Raw genomic sequence first — 17,739 nt, 5'->3', positions numbered from 1 at the left:
CCAATGATGATGTAGAGTCCGGATCTCATTGGCAAAGAAAAGATCCTCAAGGTCCAAGAACAGCAGATATAATGTCACGATCGATTGCATCATGTTTGCCAGCCAATTCCTTGTTCATGTACGTAAAAACATCCCTACTAATTATAGCAGAAAATTTTGCACTTAAACAGTTACACATTACTGGTTTGCAAAGAATTTTGGTTTGCAGGTACCGGTATGGTTAGAAGAGATTGATGTTCCTAGCCAAAGTCACAGCTAATTATACAGCCACAGTGCCAATGCTAACAGTAAAATCTGCATACATATTTCATCCTAATGCAACATCAGTAAACAAAAAAGAAGGCAATTCCTAACTGAAAATATTTCAATTAGGAACCACCATTTTGGAACAAAGCAAAGTTTCAACTGCCAAAAATAATGGAGTCACCTATTGTGTTGTCATATTAAAATGAAGATTGCTATCATAAGCTATTACGTGAGAATCCATTCATGTGGTGAAACCTTGCCAGACCAGCCTCTTTGAACACAAAGTTCAACAGGGCCCATGGCAGTCAACTTTTCAGCTAGCAACTCACCTGCTTCGAGGTAGGAACATGGCCTGATCAATGAAGACAGAGCCTGACAAGAGGATGTACCAACACGTGCTGCGATCATCTCGACTGCAGAGAGATAAAGAACAGGACAATGTTAGTCATGAAATTGCCAACATCATGTTATATGCATGATTAGGGGGGGGGGGGGAGTACATGTACTTGTGTCATGTGGACCCATCACAATATCAGATAAGGATAATTTGGGAAATCAGGTTGTCATTGAGTGGTCAGGCACAACCCGACCACTCTTTGGATTTGTTGCGATTAATCTTTCTTTCTTTCTTTTTTTCCGTACAAATTAAGTGTATCACATACACTTAATTTCCATATTTCCATGCGTTATTTTTACTTAATGTTAAACAAGTGTCCTCCCTTCCCTTTTTGACTGATGATGTCATCAAACCGGAAATAACCTGTACGTGTACCCAAATGTTTACTGAAATTTATCATACCCTAAAAGACGCATTCTTTTTGTACAAAATAATTGGTACTGGAAAGGTTAAAGTTCGTGATCATTTTTTCTGACATAAACATATTCATAACTTAACTGGACAATGTCAAATGAAAAAGTTGTCTACCCGACCACTCTGCGTTTGTAACAACAAACGCGAACCTCTAGTTTATCTTGGATGTTGTAGTTGGTTTTGACTGGCATGTATCTAGTCACTGTCTGTCAAAAGCAGATATTTCTATGGTTTCTTTGTGACTCTTGTTACAAAATCTAATGGTATTGAGAATAATCCAAGAAGAAATACATGTATGCCCAGAACTAGTGCTGCAAGTGAGCCCTCGGGTTCGGTTCGGCAATTTGTATCTGATCATTGGTTTGGTTTGGGTTCTGCAGCAAATTCCAATATCAAACGACTTGCTGCGGGAGTATACCCATTATCTGTCTTCATGCATAATAACTCCATTTATGTAATGGGTCAGAATACATGTAAACCTGGCCACACCAAACTGCCCCTGCTTTACAGCACGAATACAAAAGTATGTATTTTTTACGTGCTCGAAGTGCAAAATTTGAAATGGATTGAGTTTCATTCCTGAAACACACGTCCATATTGCCCATTTTGTCTTACCAAAAACCCATCTCAACTACAGTTTACGTCAAAAACTCTCAAAAAGTACCCCTTTAGTATTTCTTCTTTTTCATTGATGGTGATTGACAGTGCATGAAGCATTGCCAAACAATTTTTCCCCGACATAGACGTGATAACAGCAACTGTTATTCCTCCAAGATCTTCTTGCTTAGCACATAAAGTGGTTCCCGCCTCATAAAGATGATAACGAACGGTATAAAGGCCAGCAACCAGTTAACTCAGCAACAACAACCACTTCTTGAAATATGTCAAGCAAACATGTTTTAAATGATCTAAAAATGATGATTTCAGCCTGTAATTTCACAAAACAGGAAGCTTTCTTATCTGTGTACGTATTTTTTTCTGTTTCAATGTATTTATTCCAAGTATGGAAACTCTGATTGGTAACATTTGAGCAGCGTGATTTTAGCAAATTACTGGCGGCGGGTGCACGTGGCCTCTCATCTATGATCCAGTGATGGTGTGACGCGGCTTGGAACATGGATTGTGTCGCCAATGTACGCCCCTGCACGTACAAGTATACAAATTTCCTTTCAGTTTGAGTCAATTTTTTTCAGCCTAAAATATTGTTTTCTATTAGTTAGAAGTAAAAATCGGTAATTTTATGATGCAAATTTTGTTTGTTTGTTTTTTGATTGTGCAAATAAAAATATGTATCCGAACTCAACAATTCAGTTGGGTTCAGTTCTGAAGGGCTACACTGTATGTTCGGTGAATTTTTGTTCAGTTCGGCAGTTCAGCTGAAGCACTACCAAGAACAATTGTGAGTTTTTAAATGTTAAATCCTTGCTAAAGTATTGTTTATCATTTCTGTAGTAATAGTACATGTATACTGCAAATCAAACCTTCAAAGGCATTTGTTGTTAAAAGGTTACTTGGACCCACTTTCAAGGTGGTAAGGACAATCCTGCACTGCTCGGTCACTGACTGTACCTCTGAAAGACATACATACCGCTATGGTTCTTAAACAAATACTGCCAAAGAGGATATCTAGGGTTAATTTACAGATTTCCTTGCACTGGTCATTTTCCCTTTGATAACACCAGACAATTTTGACAAAAATGCTTTAAAAAGTATGACTGCTAAGCATACAACTCTTGTTTTCTATGAAAAGGTAGGCTATTAATATTATGCCACTCAAGGAATTGATAAAAGCTGGCCCTGGGGGAGAACCAGTAAATAAACAAGGGAACTCCTGCCCCTAAAGGCTGACAGCTGATTAGTGAGGTTTCACAAATGTAAATACTCAACTGATAAATGCTTGTATGAACAGCTGAAAAGAGAGAAAAAAAATGACTCATGGTTTCAGCACTTGTCTAAATAGAACCTGGCTGTATAGGTCAAACAATTAATCACGGTCTGCTTGACGCTTAGAAATGAGGTATGTCAGCCATAAAAGTGTTAACCATTTTTGTGTGCTATAAGTGCATTGTATCTTAAGTTCAAAATACGTAAATGACATTATTTGAAATACCTTTTTTTTTTTGCAATTATGCTAAACAACAAAAGGAATTTCCCCTGGATCATTCTACCCTTTTAACCATTTTGCCATATTAAAACCAAAATTTGTAGCTACCAGTAACTACACACAAAATGCAATGCTATATAGAATGTGGTCCTTTTCGATTCCTTCCAGAAATACAAAATGCTTGTTAGATGAACAACTCTAATAAGCCATGTGCTTTGCTGGGGTTTTGTTCATAGCATCCGTATACTTGTTCCATGCACTGTACAAGCTTAACCCCAACTCCCTAGGCATTTTTGCTAGGATGCAACCTATCCTGCAAAATCCTCCAACTACCTCCATGTAAAAATTGCATACAGCCTCAATCCTCCAAAATCCTGAATGTGGTCCTTGGAGGGGTGACCACTGCCTCAATCCTGCAAAATCTTCCAGCAATCACCGTCAATACATGTATGTTGAGGCAGAGCCAGTGACATCCTTGAGCAGTGGGGAGGATTTCAAGTATAATCTAGGCCTAAATTTATGCACGGTTGAGCATAAACAAAACAAGGTCCGGCCCAAGACCTTGACACAGTGCATCCTCCAAAATCAGCCACACATTTTTGCCATATAGCTTCAATCCTGCAAAATCCTCCATTTGGCAAAGAAGATTTTTGAGGATCCCCCAGGGACCCCCGGGGACCCCCGGGGGAGGTGCATCAGCGTTCACAGTAGGTCCACCATTTGGGGTCCAATTACGTTTCCTTGTGTCCTGCTCACGACGAATCATTTACTTACACTGACGTTAGTATAATTAACGATTGTTTGATGCACCATGTCTGGACAACAACGCATTAATGACAGACCTACATGTATGAAGGACAAAAATGGACGACATACCAATCTCATTGGCATGGTGAACATGCACACACAGTGAACACAGTGTGTGGTTTGCATCGTTAACGGCATCCGATTGAAGTGTATTAGCGGCTATGATTTACGTTTTTGTCATTAGCACGCTACGGTGAATAACTGTAGCCACAGACAGCAACTCCAGTTTTCTAGAAAGTTCTATGACCTAAATCCCAGTCTATCTAGCAACTCCTGCCTCAATAGGCCTGAGACCTAATGACGTCACGCTTTGTTTACATGTTTCCTATGTGGTAGACGGTCCCTACTTCATCTGGCGTCCCGACTTCGCTCACATAGGAAAGAGCATATGTAAACAAAGCCATTACCTCATTAGGTCTTAGGTCTATTTTTGGGGTGGATGGTATACAAATAATTAATGTTTGTGAGTGCAATAGTAAGAATAATTTCATGAGGTGACAGATGAAATGTTCCATTCCACGAGGCGAAGCCGAGTGGAATGGAACATTTCCTCTGTCACCAAAAGAAATTATTCTTTCCATAGCACGAACGTGAAACATTCATTATTTGTTTCATATAACACCTGAAAAAATCATTGTCATCTGATTGGTTGACTTTTAATAGCCAATTTATTCAGGTTAAAAACTGTTTAAAAGTTCGACAAGTTCATCATATTAAATTTATGCAAACTGTTCAACAGGTTGAGAACAATCGTATTCAATTTACCTCGATTGAAAACAGCGCCACCACCAGCAGCAATGACACCACGCAATGGAAGTTCTATTCAGCGTGCAATGGAACTTCCATAGCACTGTGCGCTGCGTGCCACGTGCGAGCCATGCGTTTGGACGAATAATTCAATGACATGTGATCAACGATCCACCAATCAGATAACGGGGATTTATTCAGGTGTTGTATAATAGGTATTTTATAACACCCAAGTACCGGTAAATCCTTGTCATTTGATTGGAGGATTGTAGGTCATGCGGCATTCATTAATCGAACCAATGCACGGCCTCGTCATAACCGTGCATTTGGTTCCATTCACCGTGCATTGTCTTCCCATCCCTTTTAAACTATTGCACGCCGCGCGCACGCTACGACGCGCAGCAACCCGGCGCTACATGTATATGATCTTTGTGCTATTCAGCCCATATCATGCATTACAGCAGTACAAAAGTTGCCTTCGAAGTTGATGCAGTTGCCTTGATATTTTTGCATTGTTTTAAGAAATTACAATGTTCCTTTTCATTATTGTCAATGATTTGACTTTTAAAGCCTTGTTAGCCTAGAACAAGCCCAGTTTTGTTTGTTCTTAAAAGTTTTATCCTCCAATCGAATGACAAAGATCTATTTGGATGTTATATAAAACAAACAATGAATGTTTTGCATTCGTGCAATGGTGAGAATATTTTCATTCGTTGAAAGAAAAAGCTCTTTGGATATTTGGTGGATGACTGAATATTCAAATATTCGGTATATTTGGTACAGCCATAACTGGCCTTCAGAAATTTCCAGAATTAAGCAGAAAGCACAACAAAGAGCTTTCTTTGTTCAAAAATACTTATAAAAATGAAATCAAAAGAGATATCTCGATGTGAAATCTCCATGGTTCCAGATTTTTAAAAAAATACCAACCAGTACAAGATGTCATTGGCTTCTTTCTTGATGTAACGGACATTCTTAGCAATCTCTCGTAGGGCAGGTTCACGAAGGGACCGCAAGGCTTCCAAGGTGTGCAGAAATGATATAATATAATCAAGGTTCTAAAAACAAACAAAACAAAGAAACATATTGATATCACTCACAGAGGAAGGCAATTCACACTGTTCTCTACCACATATGAAATGAATAAACACCAATGTATAATTCATGTAATACCATTTCTTGCCCAGTGATTTTATACTTTTTATTTAAATAATAATGTACAATTTAAGTCCATTTCATTTTTTTTCTCTATAGAAATGTATTTCAAGTAAGGCCGAGACTCTTTCCTCGTACAGAATGCAGACGAGGCTTTTTTAAAGTTCAAAGTCTAAATACATGTACATGTACATGTACTTTTAATATCTATATGTGCTTTATAATTTTTTTTTTTTAATGTTGTAAATGTCATGCAATTCAGTTTCTAACTGCTATACATGTACGGTATGTCATGTTTTTAAATAAACCATAAACCATAAAACCATACACATTGATGAATGCAGCTTGGGTACATCTGTGTTAAAATGTAACATGCAAGAAAAGAGGCCTTTATTCTACACAATGCACCTCAAGGCTAATTGTTCTGATCTCTCCACGGCAAATCTCAAGTTGTACATGTACATGTATTTCTCTGAACTTACATCAGGTTTCCAAGCACAGTGCTTACATTGTCAATGGTGTATACACATAATGTGGATATGCAGCAACTCTACACTGGTGTGCTTTATACATGAATTAGGTTCAGGGGCATGAAATAGGTTCAGGGGCTTGAATTACAATGTATAGGCTTAGTGCTGAAATCATTTGGAAAAACCAATATACAAGCATGAAAATACACATGTACACACAGTATGCATTCAACAATGCCAAGGCTGCTCTGTGCATGAATGGTGATGTGTACACATGTGCATACATGAACATACAAATGTACATGTACATGTACCTGGGACGTACATAAACTATAGGGCAATAGACTGTTATGAAAAAACTCATGAAGGCTTATGGCCGTGCATCGATCTTGGTACTGGAGTGCCCGACCGTTGATGTTAGGAACCGGTTCTAGATTATGGAATCGAGAACCTGTAACCAACTTTACAAATTACTTAGTAACTTCTCAGACAATGAAAAAGAAAGTGTTGAACGTCATTTGTGTGGAATTTTCAAAATGAAAACCAAGCTACATACATACATGTAAAAATAAAACAGATAATTTACATTTATGACGTTTGCGAAAATGCAATTAACACCGTAAAGCTATACAACTCACTGTACCCACTTGTATCTGGCTGCATTGACGCACCGATGTGATAGTATTTACGTGCGAACCTTTACAATTAATCTGAACAGCAACTTCCATTTTGGGGTTGGGTTGCTTTAACGGGTATCTGGGTACCTGGGTTTTTTTCCAATTGGGTACTTGATTCCTGTCCTACCTGTAAATGCACACCCCTACATATATGTAGGCTTCTACATTCAATGTACATGTACATAATATATAATTGCAGGGTAACCCAAAGACATGTGCATGTATGTACATGTACTGTACATTTTGTACATCTCACTATGTAAAACACTGATGTACACAGAAGGTGACTGGGCTCTTAGTCATACACATACATTATTCTAATAATGGATATTTTCTACAGCATGTGTATGTATGTTCGTGTATGTTATAGTTACATGTAGGCAGGCCAACCAGTACATGTGGTTGCACACATTTACATGTATTTACATGTACATGACCAATATTTAGTCGTCCATGATAGTGTCAATTACCATATTTCTTTTAAAAGGCCCACAATACAAATGTGTTTACATGTACCAGTGAAAAGGACAAAAACTGTTCAGGTCATATCAGGTCAGGCTGCTTGTTATTAAATGCCTCAAGGTGTTCATGCATTGCACACACGCAAACACACCAGCAAACCAACTGACAGCATGTTCAAGGAACAATTATCCTCACAATTTTTACTTTCCTTTTACAAGGTTCTCAACTTCAACAAAAGGCTGCCCTAAATAAACGGTCAGCTGCTTCTCATTTTGGAAGGTTGGAAGGGTAATTTTGTCATCTTAACTGACAAGGTCAATGTGGTAAAAAGGAAAAGGAGACAAATTGCAGCCTGATAGTGATGATGGAATAAACTCAACATTTTTATCAGATTTATGATACTGATACCGAACAGTGCTAGCCCAATCTCAATGTCCCAAATCCTTCAAATCCATCGTATTTGGGGACTTTACAGGACTGAGAAAGGAACAGCCCAATGGATTCTGTGCACAAGTATCCTTCCATGGTTACAAAAGGAAAGTTGGGGAAACCACTGGGAGGGACATTCAAATGTAGTCCATGGCGCTGCAGATGCTCATGAGAACACGCAATAGGTTGTGCATATTCAGAATCAAATAAGTTGAGCGTACTTCACGTCATAAGCACAAACCACGCTGTGTTTCCAGGCCAATTAAGCTTGCAAAAGTGGTGACAAAGCACAATCTACTATTTGTGCACAGAGTCTTTTTATAACTTAACACAGACTTGAGGCACATCCAGTGTTCTCCAACATGTAAAACAAACCTGGCGCCCCGCCATGTTTTCTGCGGCGCCCGCCATGTTTTAGAAGTCACCGCCAAGCTTTAAAATCCAGCCGCCAGGTTTAATTTTTTTGACTCTACAGTGTTCATTTACAACTAAAAGAATTTAGAAACAAGAATGACCACTTCTTTTTCGAATAAAATTGAATGACTTCCCGCTGAACCCTAGTCTCGGCCAAGTTTGCGATGCGCGCGGATCATAACTCACTTTATTTCTATGATCGATGCAGTTAAGTCTGGTTCTGACTATTCCGTTCTCTTCTATCATCATATTATTCGGGGGATCGTCTGGTAACCAGATGCACCATTTTTCCATGCACATAATTCTACACGACCTACGTACTGTACGTATACGTAAACACGTGTACTGCTGCTGGACTGCTGGACTGCAGGCCTAGCCTGAGCATGTGACGTGCGTATACGTTTGCGGAATTTGCAGCAGGCATTGGCGTGCATCATCTTTAATAGTTTTAAACATAGACTTCGAGGCCAAGGCTAACTTTTATTGCATGTTGTATTCCATGAACTTCAGTTGTAGATTATGAGGCCTATTTTTTCAAAAGAAACCTCCGTTATTTTTACAAATTCGCTTCGTGATATAACTACTTCGCAATTCGATGTCACGGTGACTATAATCATGTGCGTAAACCCAGCCCAATGCGGCGATGACTGGTTCCCGCCACGCCAATTTAGAAGACATGATGAAAATGCGGTAACTAGTCTGTGCACGGCTACGCGATCGATAGCGCTAGCATGGCTCTGCATTGCAAGTATGTGCACTGTCAACTGGTCGGATCCGACATCGTAAAAATGCCAAGAAAACACCGATGGAGAAAGAACATTTTTGCAAGTTAATTCACAGAATTGATCTAGGTTGTCTGTGTATGTATTTTCCGTGTTCAAAAGTTCATTTTGAGATCGCACTACTCGTAATTGGAGTGAAACAATGCAGCGTGTTTCCCGAAATTTTCAACCGTTAAACGGGGTCTGTTGGCCGCGGGCCACACATGCACAGTGCATCACACACTTCGGAGTTTTGGCCAGCCTCCCGTCTTGACTAGCGTTGTGCATATGATACGAACGACCTGAATTTTCCATTATATTTTTAAGAATTATCGAACGTAAATATATTGACAATAATTAAGGTAGGTTTTATTCACTTTTTGTGGCCATTTTGTGTATAGCTTTCGTAGTGCAATGGAAATAGTTCAGGCTAAAACTATTATGTCCTGTAATAAATAGCACCCCCATACCGCGGTTGTTAACTTTGAGAAAATAATAAACTTTATAAAAGCAATAGTAAACCAATGAAATGGAATTCTCCTTAAAATCCCCGGATCCCGGATCCCACGCCGTAAGGGATTCGCGCTCCGCGCTCGCAGGAGTCCCCGCACCCCAGCACCAACCTTTAATTTTCAAAGTTGGAGAACACTGCACATCCAAAGAATATGCAATTGGTTTCCATGCAGCAAGATTCATTTGAGTTTCTTGCAAGGGGGTTAGGGTTCAGAAGCTTCAGTTTCTAAATATTGGTTGAATAACCCTGGTATCTACATGTACATGTATCTTTCCCCCCTCCTAAATCTTTGCAAGCCCCTCCCATTCATATCCCATCCTTCTTACCTGTTGACTTCTTTCCTCACGTGTCCTCTGCAGGCATTTAATGTAATGCTGATCCACGTAGGCAGACATTATGTTGGCATCAGCCCCTGCAAAAACTGACGACAACTCACAGACAGGCCGTTCACGGTAATTGCTGTACAAACTACAGGATGTACGCATACATGAATTCCCTTGTGTGGATCAAGCACATAGCTGCCCGACTCAGTTAACAAGTCTTAACAAGCTTCTAATTGAAATGTCTGTCCGTTTACATTGTGCTGCATACATGTGCGTAGTTTCCAGGCTCATTTACAGGTGTTCTTATTCCACGGGAAGGAGTCTTTTAATTGTTCCGGCATTGATGGGTTAACAAGCGATCAATGTCAGCAAATTACCAGCCCAGCCGTCTGTTGAACATCACACTCTTCTCTTGCTTGTTCTCCTTTTTGCAATTCAAGAACACTTTGTGTATTTCTGAGTTGAACACTGTTACCACAGTGTCAATGCGTACATGAATTTTCCAGAAAAAAGGGCACGGTGCTTTTGCTTACAAATGAAGTTGTACTTGACAGTTTCCTCCTCGGTTCTGTTGATCACAAGTTCCAGTTCATCTGCAGTGCAACAGAACAAAAATGGACATAAGGCACATGTAAATGATACATACATGTGCAAATATATGGGCAAGTTAATTCCAGGCGTGTCACATTCAATGTCATGAGTGAGTAGACATGGCTGCTACAGAGCATGCAAGCATAGCATCAGGCTATGCATCATTGCTGCTATGCATTCTGTCTTATGTACAATGTACAACTTGTATTACCAATATTCTATCTTGGAGGTATTCATATTCCTAATGAGTATGCTTGCAATGGATGACACTACTAATTACGTCTGGGCTGAAACCCTACACTGCAAACTGTGTATATGATGCTTGCCCCACAATATTGGCATTCTGTACAAAATGCTACGGTATCCTGTGCCGGACAGAATAAGGAAGATGATGTTTTACAAAGTGTATCTGGCAACAGACCAAGAGGATCTTGAGACTCAATTTTGTTCCTACATGCATAACTATGCCCTCTGCAGTAGTATGCAAACACTGTTATTGACAGACTTTCACGCCTTTTCTGTCCCAGGGCAATCATGTTCAGGTGTATCACTGTATGCCACTCATGTGAAGATGCCCTGGGTTTGTGGAGATTAGTGTTACAAACTTAACACCGCTTACATGCACACACGATATGTCGTTCACTGGCTCTCATGGATACATGTACATGTAGGTCATAGAGGATAACTCACTGCACAATTCTATATTCTGCCAATTACAATGTCCATGTACATATGTATACATCCTTTCAAATATAAAGCAGCCTCAGCACACAAGCATGTATACAAAATATCATGGAGGTAGGAAACCACCTCCATGCATATGTGCACTAAGCAGATACGTACATGCAGGTACCCCCAAGTGTTATGTAGAATTTACACAATTTTCTCACGATCTATGAATGGATTTATGTATGGAAGTCATTCTTTTACAATATGTAAACAGTTATAGAATAAACTTGTTTTGAGCAAGTGTACATGTACAACTAGTCATCTACAAGGAAGAGGAAGCATTTAGACCAATTACTTCCTGATATCTATACAATCACGGGTAGGATCCGTGATTAGATGGCCATTCCTGACCTGATCCAAATGTACTGTACATGTACATGTATGTACTGTTGTACTCTAAATGTGTGATGTTCTAAGCTGAAGGGCAACTCGCAATCAAGAAGCAAATCTCTGTATACTCTGACAATAAATCAAACAGTTTTGTGTCAAATATCAACATAATATAGACAAGAACTGGCTTCACTTCCACACGGCTGATGTGAATACAGTACAGAAATGCCAGTGCCTGACCTGCCCAACTTGTCTGAGTTACACCCACCTGCAGAGAATAAATGCTCTACTGCACTGTTCTGATACCCTTCCAGCCTGTCAATTAAACAGTGTGCATTGACCAATTAAATATTGACTCTTTGGTCAGGTGACTTAAGAACAATTGCTATGGCATGGACGGCCATTAGCTTTTCAAATGTCCTGTGATAAATGTACACAAACCAATAGGTTTAAATGAGTCATGAATGTCTGAATTACTTTAAAAACAAAAATGGGGGGCCCTACATTAATACCTTTCTTAAGAAATGGTCACTGACGGTAAATGGTCACTACATGTATATGCTACATACATACATGTCCGTGCAAATGCAGGCCAGACACCAACTATAGACCAACCCACATTTGTGCACAACGGTACATGAATAATAGTACAATATTGTTTTTTTCCATTCTGAAATTATGAACTACATTTTATTATCGCAAGAAGAAAAATTGTACAGTTCTGGAATAACATGCACATACAGTAACTTGTTTACACCAAAAACCTGTGGAAATCAAGCACCATAACATGGTTCTTCCGTTAACACTGACTACCAGCACATGTGTACATGAACACACATGTACATGCACAGTTGTGTGAAACTAATAGCAACAGAAATGTACCGGTAGACCTAATTGCTAAGTTTGCCTACTGAATGTACACATACAAAAATATATAGGTACCATGTACCAAGTAATAGAGCGTGTATAAAGTTGATGTCAAAAACCTGCCAGATTTTATGAGAATACACCACGTCCAGGCACCATGTAATAGATGTATAGGATCTACAACATGTGTAACATCCTATTTTGTTCATTTATTTTGTGTCCTGACTGGAAGAGAAAAGCAAACATTACAATTTACAACATATTGTGATACATTGATTACTATCAAAACATAAACTATTGACCTCAACTTCCTTTCAATCAATCACACAGATATTACAATTGGGGAAATTCAAAAACAGGAGTCTGTGACTACATGTAGAAGACGTTCACATAAACAGTGAATGTGGGGTGAGATTTGCACACTCTATTGAGGAAAGTACTAAACAGAAGAACATTCTTCATGTACATGTTACTATTGTTATGCATGATTCCTATGTTATTTTGAGACAAAAGAGAAAGTGAAAGGTGAGATTCTTTCTGTTTCAGTCAAATGCTTATTTCATACACATTTTCAATACAATGTATACATGCACTCAGCACACAGATTTCACTTTTCTTTTGCAGCATCCCGTTTCACAGACAAATAATACTCTCCACCCACACAGCAAGGTCAGTGTGATTTTTAAGGGGTGTCTTCCTGGTTGTGAAAACATGCTACATTTTAGGAATAAGTTTATTTTTAAGTATGGTACATTTTTTAGCTGTATCATATTAATTTCAAATTACATGTTGTGTGTACTACATGTATGTACATGTACATGTAACTACCGGTAGTAACTATTTTTGTACTGGCAATTTTCACCGTACTTTCTAAATCAGTTACTACTTACATGTACATGTACATGTACAGTATACAAATGGTATGCATATGTACTATCTTCAGGTTGTGATAATGCTTTGCCAACGATTGTATTTAACATGCAAAATTGGGCTACAAACTGGCCCAAAAAAATGATTTGTTTAGAACAAATATAAGGCCAAGTAAAAAAAAAAACAGTTGATCGTCCAGGTTTTTTTCAAAAGAGGAGGATGAGGACCTTTTTTCCCAAGATGGCTGCCAAGTATTTAAATTCAAAATGACCGCCAAATTCGGTTCAAAGTGACCGCCAGCTTTTAATTAGTTATCCTAATAGTAAGTACAAATATTCATGTTTTAACATGTTCTATGTATTTTATTAAAGCGAAACACAAGAAAGAGTTAGCTTTTGGAGTTGAGAAAAAAAAAAAAGATGCGGAAATCAAAATATTCGTGTTAAACATGTTCTATGTGTCTTATTAAAGCGAAATACAAGAAAGAGCTCGATGCAATGAAAGTTCGATGCTGATTGACTGATAAAAAAAATAAACATCTCATTTTTTTTTTCAGCAGCCAATCAGCATCGGGCTTTCATTATGTAGTGCTTTTGCTCGTGTTGTGAGAACTACAACATGCACGTCCGACTGCAAAAAAAGGAATCCTTACTTTTAGGACCCCGTTCCTATAGGAAGGGAAAGACTCACCAAAACAGTTGACTACATTGTGCTTCTTGGCACATCTGAACAATGGGCAGTGACACCTTCTTGAATATCAGCAGGTTTAATTTTGTGGAAAGAGGGCAGGGCTCTGATTTATGAGGGAAATTCAGGGGTAAAAGACGACGATGACAACCAGAACACAGACTCAAAAACCAAGATGGCAAACGTGAAAGCTCGATGCGATGAAAGCTCGATGCTGATTGGCTGATAAAAAAAAAACATCTTATTAAACATCTAGCAGTCAATCAGCATCGGGCTTTCATCATGTAGGGCTTTCACTGTGTTGTGAGAACTACAACATGCACGTCTGACTGCGAAAAAAGGTAGGAAAGTTACATTTTCTTTGAAAGTGCTTTCCAAATTACAACTAACATGAGTTTATATGAAGAAAAAAGACTGCTTTAGCCTGCAAAAGTCACTTTGGTACTGGACAGACATCTGCAACAGTCAGTTTTGAACAGAACTTGTAAAAAATAGAGGTGTCCTACAAGTAAGGATTACCGCAAAAAAAGTAGGAAAGTCACATTTTCTTTGAAAGTGCTTTCAAAATTACAACTAACAGTAACAACATGAATTTATATGAAGAGAAAAGACTGCATTAGCCTAAAAAAAAAGTCATTTTGGTACTGGACAGTCATCTGCAAAAGACAGTTTTGCACAGAACTCGTAAAAAATAGAGGGGTCTAAAACTAGTCCGAGTAACTTGGACCCAACTTATCGCCTTTTTTAACATTTGGACATGGTCTGGCGATACATGTGAATGAATATGGAGCATGTCAGCTGGAGTTACTCAAGCTAAGGAATACCAAAACTTCAGTAGGCCTACAACCATCTTAATTATCGATGTCTACTGTACTACTTGTACAGGCATTGTCAGGTGGCATATCTAGTAATTTGGCATGTTTGGAGCGCTTGTTGTTTGGAGGCCGTTTTGAGGGTGAAATCTAATGTTTTTGTTGGGTAATGTTGGATTTTTGGGTCAATGACAGAATTGTGTTGCTCGGCATATAAGGATTAGCTTGGACCCTTGGTTCTACTATCGCCAGACCATGTCCGAATGTTAAAAAGGCGATTAGTTTGGTCCAAGTTTACTCGGACTACCGTAGCATGGTCTATCAATCATGTTTGTCTATGCTGCCATGGAGGAAGGCTTCCTCCATGGTCTATGGAGGTAGGAGGAATCGAGCCAAGCACAAAACCCCCCAATAAAAACTGAATGATACTCACGTTTTCGAAGTCACATCCGAACCATTGTCAGGAAAAGTGTTCTCCCTTGCCGGGGAACGCCATCTTGTTGCATTTCATAAAATGTCAATCATATGATTCACCCCGTGATAAATACTGTCACTTGGCCGGAAATAATCAAAGTATCGATGGCATTCGGTCATCAACCAACCACACACACGTACATGTGTATATATGGAGATTCGTACAATAATTCAGTACTGTGGGAACCAGCGAGGATACGTCACAAGCAATGACAATTTTATACGTTTTTGACGACTACCAGCGAAATGACAAAAAAAGTCATTAATTATTATGTTTTTAGGAGAAATAATTGTGAAGGAAAACTCCCGTATGCGGCCAGATTGAGGGCGTGGTTTCGGGCGCGGGTGCAGGCATGCAATCCACAAGTGTTGATAATGTCAGGTTCAAGTCTGCCTTTGATGACCATCACTGATCAGGATTCATGAAACAGCGCCCTCATTTTTTTTTTGAAGGAGCCGAAACGAATGCATTCCGATATTGAATGAAATAAAAGAGAAATAATACTATTAAAATTTTACTATAGAAATAATACACAGACATTGAATTCATCTCAAACGTATTTTGAGGCCTACATTGCTATAACATCTCTATGTTTTACTAAATAAAGACCCCCGGTGAGAAATGTGTGCAGAGATTGTGTATTTATGCTGTGTCAGAGTTTGTACGGGATATTGATGCGGCGATGAAAATAAAAAAAGGACAATCCTGTTTTGATGGAGAATCGGGCTGAACTTGATGGATCTTTGCTGATAGCTGTAATTATTCCATGAAGGCAATGCTCTTTTAAAAAGTCGCATGGTTATCGAATGAAAAGGCTTTTAAAAAATCTTATTAGCAAAACATAATCGTTATAAAATAATTCGATTTTTGTTCCTTAATATCTTATAATGAAATTAGAAATATTTTGATGTAGGTTATACCCTTCCCTCCGCTTTCAAAATATCCTCAAGACTTTTTTCTACTTCTTCTACTTTTAACTTTTTGCTAGGGGTTACTTCTTCCTTTTTAAGATGAAATGTTTCCCCTCATCCTCAAAATAAACCCAGTCGTTTGAATTTATGTGAATATTTAATTGCTATATTCTTAAAACATATCTGCAGGTTTACATCACACTTAAATGTTGACTTCTGCTTATATTCCACACACTGTACTGATGCAGTTCGGTAGTGTGTCACCTGAGAGCTTGCGCCTAATGCCTACGGGATGGTGTCATTTCATGCTATCTCGCTTCGCTCATAGTTGCATGAAAAAGAGGTTAAGTGTGGTTGGACCGCCATAATGAAACAAAGGGAAACAAGTTGTTTGTTTCTAATGTATTTATTATGCAGCATGGGATAATGGTGGGACACGAACACCGAGTTTACACAACTTGATTCAAAGATAAGGTTAATTAGGTTATACAGCCTGGGTACAGGTCTTGTAGTAGTATATTCAAAAGTAAAGGGATGTGTGTGAATTGTTTTCGTTTTGCTGAACGCACACCTTTTTTGTGATCCGCGGACAGAACTTTAAAACGGTGGTTGTGTTTAAAATTCCGTAACTTAAAAGTGCAGGAGTGATTTGAATGATTCTTGCACTTAAAGAAAGCTTATGAATTTGGCTTTCATATCCTAGATTTTGAAGGTGCTACCTCCAAAACTTCATAAAAATAATAGTCCCGACGTTTGGGTTTCTTTTTTTGACTCGTCCTGTATATCAGCAAAAGCTCTCACAGCCCACCAGGGCTCTGCACATTTACTCTTGGCCCTCTAGGCCCTTCAGGACTCGGCCTGGTAACAACAACTCTTTAGACTTTATCAAGTAAGGAGATACCCAAGACAAAAGATGATTTCCAATCAACTCTGGGCTTAAATGTTGCCCTACAATTCAGGCTAGTGCATAATGTACTCATGCACACTTACAAATGTTTCGTTTCTTTTTTTTTTTTACCGCAGGGGGCGTTGACGAGCGACATGGCTGCCTGCCGTTCGGTAAGTTGATACATTTGTCTTGGGTATCTCCATGCTTAAATATATATGGTTTGGATCCAACCTGAAACAAAAGATGATTTCCAATCAACTCTGGGCTTAAATGTTGCACTACAATTCAGGCTAGTGCATAATGTACCCATGCACACTTACAAATGTTGCGTTTCTTTTTTTCTTTTCTTTTTTACCGCAGGGGGCGTTGACGAGCGACATGGCTGCCTGCCGTTCGGTAAGTAGATAAATGTGTCTTGGTTATCTCTTTGCTTAAATATATATGGTTTGGATCCAACCTGAAACAAAACATGATGTGTTCACAGGTGATGTCTGGATCATTGGTGATTCGATTGTGCGCCAGGCAGCTTGCCGCTTGGGTTGCAGGCCATTCCGCTGGAACGGGATTGGGGGTGCCGGGTAAGGCGATGTTCCCAAATTATTGGATGAGATGGCGGCTATGTGGCCACCCCCTGAATTGCTTATTGTACATGTTGGGA

General features: G+C 39.0%; 1 protein-coding gene across 6 annotated transcripts in view; it reads right to left on the bottom strand.

Moving 5' to 3' along the window:
• The window catches only part of LOC119731248 (rap guanine nucleotide exchange factor 2-like), an 81,199-nt gene extending 65,561 nt beyond the window's left edge, over positions 1-15,638 (bottom strand). For 3 of the 6 annotated variants that reach the window (XM_038204335.1, XM_038204334.1, XM_038204338.1), the window contains exons 1-4: positions 15,240-15,636; positions 9,924-10,513; positions 5,646-5,773; positions 576-659 (exon numbers count right to left, since the gene is read on the bottom strand). In XM_038204335.1, the coding sequence (XP_038060263.1) occupies positions 576-659; positions 5,646-5,773; positions 9,924-10,082 (371 nt within the window). In that variant the 5' untranslated portion in view covers positions 10,083-10,513; positions 15,240-15,636. Of the gene's footprint in view, positions 1-575; positions 660-5,645; positions 5,774-9,923; positions 10,514-15,239 lie in introns of all 6 variants that reach the window. The other 3 variants (XM_038204339.1, XM_038204337.1, XM_038204336.1) reach the window with 2 other exon arrangements.
• Positions 15,639-17,739: the final 2,101 nt, after the last annotated feature.

Source organism: Patiria miniata, unplaced genomic scaffold, assembly GCF_015706575.1.
Source record: "Patiria miniata isolate m_02_andy unplaced genomic scaffold, ASM1570657v1 HiC_scaffold_23, whole genome shotgun sequence".
Lineage (NCBI taxonomy): Eukaryota > Metazoa > Echinodermata > Asteroidea > Valvatida > Asterinidae > Patiria > Patiria miniata.
This window is presented reverse-complemented; position numbering and strand designations above follow the sequence as displayed.